The 17,135-nt window shown below is 45.3% G+C and overlaps 2 protein-coding genes across 9 annotated transcripts in view; both read right to left on the reverse strand.

Moving 5' to 3' along the window:
* The window catches only part of LOC310823644 (uncharacterized protein), a gene marked incomplete at its 5' end in the record, with an annotated part of 7,738 nt that extends 6,297 nt beyond the window's left edge, over nt 1-1,441 (reverse strand). The window contains 2 exons of the mRNA XM_083696527.1: nt 1-162; nt 1,259-1,441. The exon at nt 1-162 is cut by the window's left edge and continues 110 nt beyond it. Of these exons, the coding sequence (XP_083552653.1) occupies nt 1-162; nt 1,259-1,441 (345 nt within the window). The remainder of the gene's footprint in view (nt 163-1,258) is intronic.
* LOC310823880 (uncharacterized protein) overlaps nt 1-13,363 on the reverse strand; it is a 417,085-nt gene extending 403,722 nt beyond the window's left edge. For all 8 annotated transcript variants that reach the window (XM_083696773.1, XM_083696771.1, XM_083696772.1 and 5 more), the window contains exons 1-6: nt 13,224-13,363; nt 10,506-10,638; nt 5,244-5,389; nt 4,798-5,060; nt 4,223-4,336; nt 3,867-3,980 (exon numbers count right to left, since the gene is read on the reverse strand). In XM_083696773.1, coding sequence (XP_083552899.1) covers nt 3,867-3,980; nt 4,223-4,336; nt 4,798-5,009 — 440 coding nt within the window. In that variant the 5' untranslated portion in view covers nt 5,010-5,060; nt 5,244-5,389; nt 10,506-10,638; nt 13,224-13,363. The remainder of the gene's footprint in view (nt 1-3,866; nt 3,981-4,222; nt 4,337-4,797; nt 5,061-5,243; nt 5,390-10,505; nt 10,639-13,223) is intronic.
* Nucleotides 13,364-17,135: the final 3,772 nt, after the last annotated feature.

Raw genomic sequence — 17,135 nt, forward strand, 5'->3', positions numbered from 1 at the left:
GTCTGAGCTGAGAGCTGAGGCCAACGCTTCACAGCATCTCTCTGTGAGGTCACATCCATTCAGCCTGAATGAGGAATAAATACAAGCATCAAGTCTTTTTAACTCAGAGAAAAATTTACATATGTAATGTGTTCTATCATTTCCAGTTGAATGTCGCCGCACCTAATTACAATATAATGACATTTTCGGGATTTTAACATAGAACAACATGTTTTCTAATCATTTAACTTCATTTCAATGGATTCAGTGGATTTCGATAGTCTTAAAAACGTCAGGAGTGTATTTCTCCAAACCATAGTTCAGTACTCCGACTGGAAATGGCTCTTTCTACCTCATTATTGGGAGTCGAGACACAAAGCGACTGAACATGTTGGAGCAAGTCGTGTATTTGTGTGTCAATAAAACATGAAACATAAGTGTGCAATAAATTTATGAATGACTTTTGACCATGTGATCAATAACTCAGTTTCTTCCATTTAATCCGTAAATCATAAAAAGTGATCACATACTCCATTCATCGCTCAAGTATCAATACAGTGTTTTGTCCATCTACTTACAGTGCCGTCTTAGAGGCTGTGATCACTGGCAGCAGCCTCAGAAGATCCTCTTCTGATCTGGAGTACTTCTTCAAGTCAAACACATCCAGCTCCTCTTCTGAAGTCAGCAACACAAAGACCAGAGCTGACCACTGTGCAGGTGAGAGTTGGGCTTCTGAGAGACATCCTGAGCTCAGGTATCTTTGGATCTCCTCCACTAGAGAATGGTCATTCAGCTCATTCAGACAGTGGAACAGATTGATGCACCTCTCTGGATAGGGATTCTCCCTGATCTTCTCCTTGATATACTTGACTGTTTCCACATTGGTCTGTGAGCTGCTTCCTGTCTGTGTCAGAAGGCCTCGTAGGAGATTCTGATTGGACTCCAGTGAGAGGCCCAGGAGGAAGCGCAGGAACAGGTCCAGGTGACCATTCTTACTCTGTAAGGCCTTGTCCACTGCACTCTTGTGTAGGTTGATGATGGGGTTGATCAGTGGTGTGTGAATCTTTGGTTTGCGTCTGAGTAATGACCATAGCTTCCTGGATGAGGATTTCTGTTTGACCAGTGGATTCTCATTGCTGATGTTGAATGTGAGGAACGTATATAAAGCAGCTAGAAACTCCTGGATGCTCAGATGCACAAAGCTGAACACTTTGTGCAGCCCACACTCCTCTCTGAAGATCTCAGTGCACACACCCGAGTACAATGTGGCTTCTGTGACATCAATGCCACACTCTCTCAGGTCTTCCTCATAGAAGATCAGATTGCCACTTTCCAGCTGATTGAAGGCCAGTTTTCCCAGTGACAGAATTAGCTCTTTATCCCACTGTGGATCTTTGTCATGGTCTCCAAGGTACTTCACATTCCTCTGTTGGGTCTGAAATACCAGGAAGTGTGTGTACATCTGTGTCAGGGTCTTGGGCATCTCTCCTCTCTCTGCTTCACCCAACAGTCTCTCTAGGGTAGTGGCTGAGAGCCAACAGAACACTGGTATGTGGCACATGATGTGGAGGCTCCTTGATGACTTCATGTGTGTGTTGATTCTGCTGGCCAGGTTCTCATCACTGATTCTCTTCCTGAAGTACTCCTCCTTCTGTGGGTTGTTGAACCCTCGTACCTCTGTCACCTGGTCAACACACTCAGGAGGGATCTGATTGGCTGCTGCAGGTCGGGAGGTTATCCAGAGGAGAGCAGAGGGAAGCAGATTCCCCTTGATGAGGTTTGTCAGCAGCACGTCCACTGAGGTTGACTCTGTGGCATCACAACATGTCTCGTTGTTCTGGAAGTCTAGAGGAAGTCGACACTCATCCAGACCATCAAAGATGAACAGAACTTTATACTTGTCAAAGTTGGAGATTCCGGATTCTTTTATTTCAATGAAGAAATGACCAAGAAGTTCATTCAAACTGCACTTCTTCTCTTTCATTAAATTCAGCTCCCGAAAAGGAAGTGGAAATATGAACTGGACATCCTGATTGGCTTTTCCTTCAGCCCAGTCCGTAATGAACTTCTGAGTAGAGACTGTTTTTCCAATGCCAGCGACTCCCTTTGTCAGCACATTTCTCATTGGTTTGTCTTGTCCAGGTAAAGGCTTGAAGATGTCGTTGCATTTGATTGGTGTCTCCTGTGTTGCTGGTCTCCTGGATGCTGTCTCAATCTGTCTGACCTCATGTTCGTTATTGACCTCTCCACTTCCACCCTCTGTGATGTAGACCTCTGTGTAGACCTTATCGAGAAGTATTGGGTTGCCTTGCTTAGCTATTCCCTCAAACACACACTGAAACTTCGTCTTCAGGGTGGACTTGAGTTCACGTTCATGTTGGCACACCACAGCCAGCTCACCTGAATGACAAAACAATTTACAAAATATTCCACACTTATCATTAAGTTGACCCAGTACCCTCAGTAACTGTAAATATATATTGCATTTCAGTATATATGATCCCAGCAGGAATCAAACCCACAACCTAAGCATTATTAAAGCCATGCTATATTGACTGAGCCACAGAGGACCACATGTTGTATTAATTAACAAGTTGTTATATAGTAGTTGATTTTTAATTAATTATATAGTAATTAATTACATAGTATGTAGTGTAGTTGAATGATATATTACTACACGTGTTGGAAAGAACAGTCCTTATTCCATCTGTGTTATAGGAAACTGTCCAAACCCATTACTCTGCAATTATACAGTAACAAACAATCTTGTTACTGGAGTAATTACAGAGACACCAAGTTATAGAGGCAACATAATATAAAGAGTGACCAAATGGGGATATACATCATAATTACAGTTAGTGGTGTTTGTATTTCCAATAATATTTCAGCCCAGTAACACTTCTCTGTGAAAACACATGAGGTCTCTTACGTTTCTCCAGTGTGTCAGCGAGCTCCTTCTGGTTCATGTTCCTCAGGACGTGCAGTGTGATCTTCAGAGCCCCTTCTCTGGCACTGCTCTCCTGCTTCTCTTCTTCTTCATCATCCACCACTTGCTCTTTCTCCCCCTGACTCTCAAAGCACTCTGGGTAGTCTTGAGAAATAAGCCTCTTGAACCTCTTCAGCTCATTTCTCAGTAAAGTGATGACATTGTCTTCAAGCGACTGAAACATTTAGAAAAATAAAGTGGAGTGAGATAGACAATTATGGGTAAACCTTTACACACAGTAGAGAGACTAAATACAAAAAACACTTGACTTTGGCATGCAATTGAAATAAGAAAAAAAAAAAATTATATGGGGATGACTTTGCCACCTTCAATGTCATACTTTTTATTTAGCTCACCCTGAATATGGAGGCCAGTTCACTTTGACTCTGGACAGACTGACCACTGGGAATCTCTGACTCTGGTCTCTCCACCTGGTCACTGGGGATTCTGGGTAAAAACAAGAAATAAGCAGATGTCTTTATCCAAAGAAGTGTGAATGAGGCCCAGTTTCTCAAATAGAATAACTTCAGAGTGTATACCGCTAAACATAGTTCCTGGGTCAGATGAATATTACAAAAAACTGACATTGGTGGACGTTTTAGTCAGTCCAAATTAATATATCTGTATGGTCAGTAGCTTTTAGGTTTTTAGTGTCCATCTCCCAACAGGATCCACTCTCCTCCTCCGTGGACATGCCTTCTAGTGAGTGTTGTAACACTGTCTGTTGCTACAGAATGCATTGAACAACAGTATATCTACATTCCTGTGTCGAACACAAAGACACCAACATTCTCACATTCATTAACAGGAGACAGTGAACAGCACACTCTGAGGACCTCATGAAACAAAGAGGTGGCGTAGTCTAGCAGTTAGTTCATCACATCCCCCATGATACACCTACCCTTGTTTAGCAGTGACGGTTCCTTGTCTGAAGTGTATTGGATGGCCCATAGAGTGGTCACTCTTCATGGACACACAGCTAGGTACAGGTGAGGCTTGTCTCTCCTGCTGGACCCTGTCAAACACAAAGACACCAACATTCTCACATTCATTAACAGGAGACAATGAACAGCACATGTTCATGAGTGGGTATCTGTGTTGTCAGACACCAATATTCTCATATGTTTAACAGAAGATAATGGATGTCATGTGTTCATATGAGTGTGTGTTTGTGTGTTGTTAGAATATTGACTACATGAAACAAACAGGTGGCGTAGTCTAGCTGTTAGTTCATCACATCCCCCATGATACACCTACCATTGTTTAGCAGTGCTGGTTCCTTGTCTGAAGTGTATTGGATGGTCCATAGAGTGGTCACTCTTCATGGACACACAGCTAGGTACAGGTGAGGCTGGTCTCTCCTGCTGGACCCTGCATTACAAGGTGGAGTTGTGTTTTTAAATGTGCCATATGAGCTGAGCTTCGAGAGCCAGTTCCACAGCAGGGTGGCATTGTGAAGGACAGAGTGTTAATGAACGTGTCTTTGTTTCATTCAGGGGATCCCCATTACCATGGAGGGTTGGGGTGCGCTGGGAGGAGGAGAGTGGGGACGGTGTAACCAGTCCAAATTAATATATCTGTATTGTCAGTAGCTTTTAGGTTTTTAGTGGCCATCTCCCTCCAGGATCCACTCTTCTTCTCCGTGGACACTCCTTCTAGTGAGTGTTGTAACACTGTCTGTTGCTCCAGTATGCATTGAACTACAGTATATCTACATTCCTCTGTCTAACATTAATCTGGTTATGAATGAAGTATCTGTCATCATCATCATCATCATCATCATCAGTATCATAATCTTCATGGTAAATGCCCTCCAGAGACTCTTGTCTTACCCCATGTCTTCAACCTCCGCAGAGAGACTCATTTTCGAGGCAGTGGTCCCCTCCTCTTTCTCCCCAGAGAGACTCATTTTAGAGGCAGTGGTCCCCTCCTCTCTCTCCCCAGAGAGACTCATTTTAGAGGCAGTGGTCCCCTCCTCTCTCTCCCCAGAGAGACTCATTTTAGAGGCAGTGGTCCCCTCCTCTCTCTCCCCAGAGAGACTCATTTTAGAGGCAGTGGTCCCCTCCTCTCTCTCCTCTCCTCAAAGAACCTCCTGCTATAAACCCAATGAACACACGCAGCACGTTAAAGGAGACCAAAGACCACACACACACACACACACACACACTCACGCACGATTTTCATGCTGCAGGAAATAAACATAAAAGAATGACCGAATGATTTCCCTATTATATGAAATTAAATGAATATTTCATTGATGATGTGATGTGGGACTCACTCAACAAGGTCTATGCAGGGTTCAAGAGTCACGGTTGTCTGCTGGTCCAGGACAAGTTCTAGGCAGGGTTCAACAGTCGCGGTTGTCTGCTGGTCCAGGACAAGGTCAATGTCTGGTCAGACAACTGGAATGTTGAGTCAACTTGTCTGAAGGGAGAAGCAAATCTTCAGCAACAGTTCTTTGTAACTGACTCGGTCAACGCCTCCCATTTGCTGTACAACGTGTAGTAGAGAGCTGCGTGTGTCGAGGAGGGCCACATCTCTCTCTCCTCTTCCCTCTGTACCGAGCCGAGCTTCTCCTTTCTACTCTGAGGAGGTGTGTACACCATATAGACTAGGGTAGATTTTCTGATTCACTGTCAGATAGAGATATATAATATGTACACATATACAGTATATATATTAAAAATAATGTGATTGTTTTTTTTTTGTGAGCTATCCCTTGTGAGCTATCCCAGGGAGGAGGTCCAGCACCTAACAGTGTGGTGCACCGACAACAACTTCCTGGCTCTCAACACCAGGAATGCCAAAGAGCTCATTGTGGACTCCAGGAAGTCAAAAGCTGGCACACACACCCCCATCCTCATCAACGGGACTGATGTGGAGCGAGTCACCAGCTTCAAGTTTCTGGGTGTCCGCATCTCTGAGGATCTCTCCTGGACTGTCAACACCTCTACCCTGATCAAGAAGGCTCACCAGCTTTCTTCTTCCTGAGGAGACTAAAGAAGGTCCATCTGTCTCCTCAGATCCTGGTGCACTTCTACCACTGCACCATCAAGAGCATCCTCACTACCTTTTCCTCTGACCGGAAGCACTGCAGAGGGTTGTGAAAACTGCCCAACGCATCACCGGGTCCACACTCCACTCCATTGAGGCTGTCCAAGGCAAGCGATGCTTGCGTAAGGCACGCAGCATCGTCAAGGACAGTTCTCACCCCAACCACAGACTGTTCAACCCACTCCCCTCCGGGAGGCGCTACAGGTCTCTCCGTACCCGAACAAGCAGGTTCAGAGGAAGCTTCTTCCCTGCGGGTGTCACCCTACTGAACTCCAACTCTGCCCCTAGGTGACAACCTACTTACACCCCCCCCCCCGGACAATTGTACTACTCTTACCCTATAGCATTCCTATAAACTGTACATACTGTATCTTCACTTATACACACTGCTCTTATACTATATACTACTGCTCTTCTGTACATATCTGTCTATGCTGTTCATAATGCACATATCATTATTTTTGACTCATCTTAGAATGCTACTGTTAATACACTACACAGACTGTCCATATCTGTTTGTACTCTTCATACTGCATTCCATATTTATTCTGCTTATTTACTCTGCTTATAATATTACTGTTAATGCATATACTGCTTATACTGCTTACTTATACAGCTCATATACTGCTTATATTGTTCATACTGCATTCTATATTTATTCTGCTTATAATGTTACTGTTAATACATGTACTGCTTATACTGCACTACTTATACTGCTCATATACTGCTTATACTGCACTACCTGTATATATTGTTCACATTGTCTGCTTTTTTTGCACTTCTGGTTAGACGCTAACTGCATTTCGTTGGCTCTGTACTTGTACTCTGCACAATGACAATAAAGTTGAATCAAATCTAATCTAATCTAATGCAGTAAGAATGTCCAGTAGGCGTCAATCAACGCTATTTTCCATTGTAAACTGGCAGATGAAGGCAGCTCAGCCTGAATATGGAGGCCAGGTCAGTTTGACTCTGGACCGTAACTGTTAATATCATCTGGTACATCATAGTCATAGTACCCTCCCTTCCTGGTTAATAATCAACAACAACATGTACACTTACACAACTTTTACTGCTCAGTATCATAGCTCACACCACACCACACTACACTACACGACACACCACTACACTACACAACACACCACACTAAAACACACCACACCACACCACACCAAACACAACACTACACACCACACAACACAACACAACACAACACAACACAACACAACACAACACAACACACAACGCAAACCACACTATACACTTTCTCTGTCTTTTTCTCCCTCTCCCTACCTCTCTTCCTCCCTCTTCATCCCTCCGTCCCTCTCTCCCTCCCTACCTCCCTCTCTCCCTGCTTCACTCGCTCTCTCTCTCTCTTTCTTTCCCTCTCTCTCTCTCTCCCTCCCTCTCTCTCTCCCTCCCTACCTCTTCTCCCCATCCAATCTCTCTCTCTCTTTCTCTTTCCCTCTTTCTGTCTTTTTCTCTCTTTCCCTCCCTACCCCCCTCTCTCCCTCTACCTCCCACCCTCTCTCCATCTCTCCCTACGTCCCTTCCTCTCTCCCTCCCTCTTTCTCCCTCACTCCCTCTCTCCCACCCTACCTCCCTCTCTCCCTCCTTCACTCACTCTCTCTCTCTCTCTTTCTCTCCCTCTCTCTCTCTCTCTCTTCCTCTTTCTCCCTCCCTCTCTCCCTCCTTCACTCGCTCTGTCTCTCTCTCTCTCTCTCTCTCTCTCTGTCACAATCTCTCTCTCTTTCTTTCACTCCCCTCCCTTTCCTCCCTCCCTCTGTGCCTCTCTCTCCCTACATGCCTTTCTCTCCCTCCCTCCTCTCTCCATCCCATCTCTCTTCCTCCCTCCCTACCTCTCCCTACTACTCTCCCTCCCTCTCTCCCTCCCTCTCTCCCTCCATCCTCTCCCTCCCCCCCCTCTCTCCATCCCTCTCTCCCTCCCTCCCTCCCTCCAACCCCTTCCTATCTCCCTCCCTCTCTCCCTCCTCTCCCTCCCTCCCTGCCTCCCTCCCTTCTCTCTCTCCCCCTCCCTCTATCCCTCCCTCTCTCCCTCCCTCCTTTCTCTCATTCTCTCCTTCCCTCCCTCCCTCTCTCCCTCCCTCCCTCTCTCCCTCCCTTCTCTCTCTCCCTCTCTCCCTCTCTCTATCCCTCCCTCTCTCCCTCCCTCCCTCCCTCCTCTCTCTCATTCTCTCCTTCCCTCCCTCCCTCCCTCCCTCACTCCCTCTATCCCTCTGTCTGGCACCAACAACTATGCCACGTTCAAAGTCACTTAAATCACCTTTCTTCCCCATTCTGATGCTCAGTTTGAACTTCAGCAGGTTGTCTTGTTGTCTTGCCTAAATGCATTGAGTTGCTGCCATGTGATTGGCTGATTAGATATTTGTGTTAAAGACCAGTTGAACAGGTGTACCTAATAAAGTGGCCGGTGAGTGTATATATATATAATATGTATAATATAATATAAAAAAAAAAGATTATTTTTATGATGAAGCCAGCTCAGCCTAAATATGGAGGCCAGGTCAGTTTGACTCTGGACCATAACTGTTAATATCAGATGATACATCATAGTCATAGTACCCTCTCTTCCTGGTTAATAATCAACAACAACATGTACACTTACACAACTTTTACTGTTCAGTATCATAGCTCACACTACACCACACCACACTAAAACACTACACACCACACCACACCAAACACAACACTACACAACACAACACACACAACACACCACACCAAACACCACACCACACCACACCACACCACACCACACCACAACGCAACACAACAAACCACACAAAACACTTTCTCTGTCTTTTTCACTCTCTCCCTCTACCTCCCCCCCTCTCTCCCTCTACCTCTCTCCCTCCCTACCTCCCTCTCTCCCTCCTTCACTCTCTCTCTCTCTCTCTTTTTTTCTCCCTCTCTCTCTCTCTCCCTCCCTACCTCTTCTCCCCATCCAATCTCTCTCTCTTTCCCTCTTTCTGTCTTTTTCTCTCTCTCCCTCCCTACCCCCCTCTCTCCCTCTACCTCTCACCCTCTCTCCCTCTCTCCATATCTCCCTTCCTCTCTCCCTCCCTCTTTCTCCCTCCCTCCCTCTCTCCCTCCCTACCTCCCTCTCTCCCTCCTTCACTCACTCTCTCTCTCTTTCTCTCCCTCCCTCTCTCTCTCTCTCTCTCTGTCACAATCTCTCTCTCTCTTTCTTTCACTCCCCTCCCTTTCCTCCCTCCCTCCCTCCTCTTGCTCTCCCTCTGTGCCTCTCTCTCCTTCCGTGCCTCTCTCTCTTCCTCTGTACCTCTCTCTCCCTCCCTCCTCTCTCCATCCCATCTCTCTTGCTCCCTCCATATCTCTCTCTACTACTCTCCCTCCCTCTCTCCCTCCCCCCCCTCTCCCTCCCTCTCTCCCTCCCCTTCCTATCTCCCTCCTCTCCCTCCCTCTCTGCCTCCCTCTCTTCTCTCTCTCCCTCTATCTCTCCCTCTCTCCCTCCCTCTATCCCTCCTCTATCTCATTCTCTCCCTCCCTCACTCCCTCCCTCACTCCCTCTATCCCTCCGTCTGGCACCAACAACTATGCCACGTTCAAAGTCACTTAAATCACCTTTCTTCCCCATTCTGATGCTCCGTTTGAACTTCAGCAGGTTGTCTTGTTGTCTTGCCTAAATGCATTGAGTTGCTGCCATGTGATGATTAGATATTTGTGTTAAAGAGCAGTTGAACAGGTGAACCTAATAAAGTGGCCGGTGAGTGTATATATATATATATATATATATATATATGTATAATATAAGATAACAAATAAAAAAAGATTATTTTTATGATCTATCCCTTTAATGCAGTAAGAATGTCCAGTAGGCGTCAATCAAAGCTATTCTCCATTTTAAACTGGCAGATGAAACCAGCTCAGCCTGAAAATGGAGGCCATGTCAGTTTGACTCTGGACCATAACTGTTAATATCAGATGATAAATTATAGTCAAAGTCTTAGTCATCATAGCCTCCCATCCTGGTTAATTATCAACAACAGCATGTACACTTACACAACTTTTACTGCTCAGGATCATAGCTCACACTACACCACACCACACCACACTACACAACACAACACTACACTACACTACACTACACTAGACACAACACTACACTACACTACACAACACTACACTACACTACACACACAACACAACACTACACTACACACCACACAACACAACACAACACACAACACCACACCACACCACACCACACCACACCACAACACAACACAACAAACCACAACACCACAAGTACACTTTACCAGCAGAGCACACTCTTCCTGGTTAATGATCAACAAGAACCATAAACAGTTATATGATTTTTACTGCTCAGGATCACATGATTTTCATGCTGCAGGAAATAAACTTAAAAGAATGACCAAAGCAAAAATCAGACTAGAAATTGGATGATTGATGTGTTGATGGGTTGATGATGTGATGTGGGACTCACTCAACAAGGTCTATGCAGGGTTCAAGAGTCACGGTTGTCTGCTGATCCAGGACAAGGTCTAGGCAGGGTTCAACAGTCACGGTTGTCTGCTGGTCCAGGACAAGCCGACAGTACCAACTAGAAGAAGACTGAACTGTAAAGGAATGTAACAATCAATATAAAACAACAGAGGCTTGAATGTTACAAGTACAGGAAATTATCAATACAATTACACAGTTAAATGTGTCTCCCCTCATCCTCTCTGACCTGACTCGGTCAACGCCTCCCATTTGCTGTACAACGTGTATGTGGGGGGACATGTAGCGTTCGGCCTGTAGAGGGAGCTACAGGACCGTGGCCAGGGTTGTGTCGGCGAGGCTTCGTTGCACACCTGTTGCAAATGAAACCTCGTTGGCTAAGTGCTTAAGATGTGTGTGCCTTTGTCGTTTCAGTAGAAGGGCTGGGAACGAGAGCGGTTTGCCAGAGAGAGGACGACTGGAAAGCCGCGAAAACGTTGAGACGGGCTGAAAAGACTAAGTGTATATGATAATAAACGGGACAAAATCCCTCACCGAAATACTGCGTCTGCCTCTGTGTACAACGGACTCTGTTACAGTGTAGTAGAGAGCTGCGTGTGTCGAGGAGGGCCACATCTCTCTCTCCTCTTCCCCCTGTGCCAGACCGAGCTTCTCCTTTCTACTCTGAGGAAATGTGTACACCATATAGACTAGGATAGATTCTCTGATTCTCTGTCAGATAGAGATATACTATATATAATGTTACAACAAAAAACAAATTGTGATGTATCCCTTTAATGCAGTAAGAATGTCCAGTAGACGTCAATCAAAGCTATTTTCCATTTTCTCACACCACACTACACTATACACCACTACTCACACAACACTACACAACACAACACAACACAACACAACACACCACACCACACCACACCAAACACAACACACAACGCAACACAACAAACCACACTATACACCACAACACAACACACCACAACACAACACACAACACAACGCAACACAACAAACCACACTATACACTTTCTCTGTCTTTTTCTCTCTCTCCCTCTACCTCCCACCCTCTCTCCCTACCTCCCTTCCTCTCTCCCTCCCTCTTTCTCCCTCCCTCCCTACCTCCCTCTCTCCCTCCTTCACTGGCTCTCTCTCCCTCCCTCTCTCCCTCCCTACCTCTTCTCCCCATCCAATCTCTTTCTCTCTCTCTCTTTCCCTCTTTCTGTCTTTTTCTCTCTCTCCCTCTACGTCCCCCCCCCTCTCCCTATACCTCCCACCCTCTCTCCCTCTCTCCCTCCCTCTTTCTCTCTCCCTACCTCCCTTCCTCTCTCCCTCCCTCTTTCTCTCTACCTCCCTACCTCCCTCTCCCCCTCCTTCACTCGCTCTCTCTCTCTCTCTCTCTCTCTCTCTCTGTCACAATCTCTCTCTCTCTTTCTTTCACTCCCCTCCCTTTCCTCCTCTTGTTCTGGTTAATTATTAACAACAACATGTACACTTACACAACTTTTACTGCTCAGTATCATAGCTCACACCACACAACACTACACTACACAACACTACACTACACTACACAACACTACACAACACAACACTACACTACACAACACTACACTACACTACACAACACAACACTACACTACACAACACCACACAACACTACACTACACAACACTACACTACACTACACTACACTACACTACACAACACTACGCACCACAACACTACAAACCACACTACAGAACACACAACAACACAACAGACCACACCAGACCACAACACTACACAGAACACAACACAACACAACGCAACACAACAAACCACACTATACACTTTCTCTGTCTTTTTCTCTCTCTCCCTCTATCTCCCCCCCTTTTTCCCTCTATTTCCCACCCTCTCTCCCTACCCCCTTCCTCTCTCCCTCCCTACCTCCCTCTCTCCCTCCTTCACTCTCTCTCTCTATATCTTTCTCTCCCTCTCTCTCTCTTCCTCCCTTTCTCCCTCCCTCCCTCTCTCCCTCCCTACCTCTTCTACCCATCCAATCTCTTTCTCTCTCTCTCTTTCCCTCTTTCTGTCTTTTTCTCTCTCCCCCTCTACGTCCCCCCCCCCTCTCCCTATACCTCCCACCCTCTCTCCCTCTCTCCCTACCTCCCTTCCTGTCTCCCTCCCTCTTTCTCTCTCCCTACCTCCCTTCCTCTCTCCCTCCCTCTTTCTCTCTACCTCCCTACCTCCCTCTCCCCCTCCTTCACTCGCTCTCTCTCTCTCTCTCTCTCTCTGTCACAATCTCTCTCTCTCTTTCTTTCACTCCCCTCCCTTTCCTCCTCTTGTTCTGGTTAATTATTAACAACAACATGTACACTTACACAACTTTTACTGCTCAGTATCATAGCTCACACCACACAACACTACACTACACAACACTACACTACGCACCACAACACTACAAACCACACTACAGAACACACAACAACACAACAGACCACACCACACCACACCACAACACTACACAGAACACAACACAACACAATACCACAAGTACACTTTTCTAGCAGAGCACACTCTCCCAGGTTAATGATCAACAAGAACCATAAACAGTCATATGATTTTAACTGCTCAGGATTACAGTTCACACAACACAACACTCACAGTGAACATTTCCATCACAGTTCAATCTTGTTAAATATGATGAATCATCAACAAGAGAGTTTCTCACGTTTCTCTTCTTCTGGCTTGGTTGTGGACACACGTTGGAGCTCATCCCTTAGCTGTTACACAGGAGAGTGTCCCTGCTCCGTGATTCCCAGTCACCCCTTAGAGACTTGGTACTCGACTCCTTAGTCTCCAACAGCAGCCATCGTCTCCAGAGTAAAGAGAAAACAGAGCTTTGCTGCCTAACTGATCATTCTGCTCCTTTTAGATTGGTCGTCTGCAGTTCTCCACTCTGTCTGTCAGTCAGGACTAAAGACAGTCTGATGGCTGCTGTCTGACTGAGAGGTTAGTCTGAGACTGAACTTCTCTACTGATGACAGACACGGAGGACAGATCAGGTGAGTTACCTGTCAATGTGTGACCATGGGAGGGGTGGGGCAAGATATTTCTTATCCAATGAAATGATCATGTGTGTGAATAATTCTGAGGAGGTGTCAGGTTGCAGAAGGCAGGGAAACTGGCAGTCAATCAATTCTCTTCTGTGATCAAGACGTAGCCTCACCCACCCACAGTTCTACTTCCTTATCACCCATCATGTAGCTTGGAGCACCAAGGGATCAGATCATAAAGTGGAAAAAAGGAAAACTATGTTGATTAACTAAAGAAGCTTGAAAATACAATTTGATCAGTTTGATTTGTAGTTCTAGTTTTATAGTTTTATCTGCAGTCCTGGTTTTTTAGTTGTATCTGTAGTCCTACTTGTATCTGTAGTCCTAGTATTATAGTTTGATCTGTAGTCCTAGTTTGATCTGTAGTCCTAGTTGTATAGTTTGATCTGTAGTCCTAGTATTATAGTTTGATCTGTAGTCCTAGTTGTATAGTTTGATCTGTAGTCCAACTTGTATCTGTAGTCCTAGTTGTATAGTTTGATCTGTATTCCTAGTTTGATCTGTAGTCCTAGTTTTATATGTAGTCCTAGTTTTATCTGTAGTCCTAGTTTGATCTGTAGTCCTCATATTATAGTTTGATCTGTAGTCCTAGTTGTATAGTTTGATCTGTAGTCCTAGTTTGATCTGTAGTCCTAGTTTTATATGTAGTCCTAGTTTTATCTTTAGTCCTAGTTTGATCTGTAGTCCTCGTATTATAGTTTGATCTGTAGTCCTAGTTGTATAGTTTGATCTGTAGTCCTCGTATTCTGGGTAAGTTTGTCTCTGGCAGGGACTGGGGAGTTTGTCAGGGTCAAGAGGAAATTATTAAATTTGCTGAGTTGGTCGTGACATCAGAGGAAGCTTCTTCCCTGCGGCTGCCACCCTACTGAACTCCAACTCTGCACCTAGGTGACAACCTACCAACTAACCCCTACACCCCCCCCCCCCACCTCCCCCGGACAATTGTACTACTCTTACCCTATAGCAGTCCTATAAACTGTACATACTGTATCTTCACTTATACACACTGCTCTTATACTATATACTACTGCTCTTCTGTACATATCTGTCTAAACTGTTCATAATACACATACCCTTATTTTTTTACTCATCTTAGAATGCTACTGTTAATACACTGCACATATCTGTACATACTGTACATATCTGTTTTTACTGTTCATACTGCATTCCATATTTATTCTGCTTATTTACTCTGCTTATAATGTTACTGTTAATACATATACTGCTTATACTGCACTACTTATACAGCTCATATACTGCTTATACTGCACTACTTAGACTGCTCATATACTGCTTATACTGTTCATACTGCATTCTATATTTATTCTGCTTATAATGTCACTGTTAATACATATACTGCTTATACTTATACTGCTCATATACTGCTTATACTGCACTACCTGTATATATTGTTCACATTGCACTTTTCTGCTTTTTTTTCACTTCTGGTTAGACACTAACTGCATTTCGTTGTCTCCGTACTTGTACTCTGCACAATGACAATAAAGTTTAATCTAATCTAATTTAATCTAATCTAATGCAATAAGTACGTCCAGTAGGCGTCAATCAAAGCTATTTTCCATTGTAAACTGGCAGATGAAGCCAGCTCAGCCTGAATATGGAGGCCAGGTCAGTTTGACTCTGGACCGTAACTGTTAATATCAGATGATACATCATAGTCATAGTACCCTCTCTTCCTGGTTAATAATCAACAACAACATGTACACTTACACAACTTTTACTGCTCAGTATCATAGCTCACACCACACTACACTACACAACACTACACTACACTACACTACACTACACACCACTACACACACACCACTACACTACACTACACTACACTACACTACACACACAACACACCACACTAAAACACTACACACCACACCACACCAAACACAACACAACACAACACAACACAACACAACACAACACAACACAACACAACACACAACACAACACAACAAACCACACTATACACTTTCTCAGTTTTTTTCTCTCTCTCCCTTTACCTCCCCCCTCTCTCCCTTTACCTCCCACCCTCTCTCCCTCTCTCCCTACCTCCCTTCCTCTCTCCCTTCCTCTTCATCCCTCCCTCCCTCTCTCCCTCCCTCCCTCACTCCCTCCCTCCCTCCCTCCCTCTCTCCCTCTTCTCCCCATCCAATCTCTCTCTATCTTTCTCTTTCCTTCTTTCTGTCTTTTTCTCTCTTTCCCTCCCTAACCTCTTCTCTCCCTCTACCTCCCCCCTCTCTCCCTCTACCTCCCACCCTCTCTCCCTCTCTCCCTACCTGCCTTCCTCCCTCTTTCTCCCTCCCTCCCTCTCTCCCTCCCTACCTTCCTCTCTCCCTCCTTCACTTGCTCTCTCTCTCTCTTTCTCTCCCTCCCTCTCTCTCTCTCTCTCTCTCTCTCTGTCACAATCTCTCTCTCTCTTTCTTTCACTCCCTTTCCTCCCTCCTTCCCTCCTCTTGCTCTCCCTCCGTGCCTCTCTCTCCCTCCGTGCTTCTCTCTCCATCTGTACCTCTCTCTCCCTCCCTCTTCTCTCCATCCCTTCTCTCTTCCTCCCTCCCTACCTCTCTCTACTACTCTCACTCCCTCTCTCTACTACTCTCCCTCCCTCTCTCCCTCCCTCCATCCTCTCCCTCCCTCCCCCCCTCTCTCTCCCTCCCTCTGTCCCTCCATCCTCTCCCTCCCTCCCTCCCTCCCTCCCCTTCCTATCTCCCTCCCTCTCTCCCTCCTCTCCCTCCCTCTCTCTCTCTCTCTCTGTCACAATCTCTCTCTCTCTTTCTTTCACTCCCCTCCCTTTCCTCCTCTTGCTCTGTTTAATTATTAACAACAACATGTACACTTACACACCTTTTACTGCTCAGTATCATAGCTCACACCACACAACACTGCACTACACTACACTACACTACACTACACAACACTACAAACCACACTACAGAACACACAACAACACAACACCACAAGTACACTTTTCCAGCAGAGCACACTCTCCCTGGTTAATGATCAACAAGAACCATAAACAGTTATATGATTTTTACTGCTCAGGATCACAGTTCACAGAACACAACACTCACAGTGAACATTTCCATCACAGTTCAATCTTTTTAAATATGATGATTCATACACAAGAGAGTTTCTCACATTTCTCTTCTTCTGGCTTGGTTGTGGACACACGATGATATGAAACACTTGGGTATTATTTTGTATGGAAGTGCCTTCAAATTGAGAAAGAAAAAATGTATGTAAAAATGGAGAAAATACCCCTGGTCCCCAAAGGGTTAACCTGCAAAGTGAGGCCTTCTCTTTTCCCCCCATCAGAACAATGTGGGACCTGTCCATGTTTACAACCCTTGACTGATACATGTCTCTCTCTCTCTCTCTCTCTCTCTCTCTCTCTCTCTCTCTCTCTCTCTCTCTCTCTCTCTCTCTCTCTCTCTCTCTCTCTCTCTCTCTCTCTCTCCCTCCCTCCCTCCCTCTCTCTCTCCCTCTCTACCTCTTTTCCCAATCCAATCCCT

This window comes from Argentina silus, assembly GCF_951799395.1.
Source record: "Argentina silus genome assembly, chromosome: Y".
Taxonomy (NCBI): domain Eukaryota; kingdom Metazoa; phylum Chordata; class Actinopteri; order Argentiniformes; family Argentinidae; genus Argentina; species Argentina silus.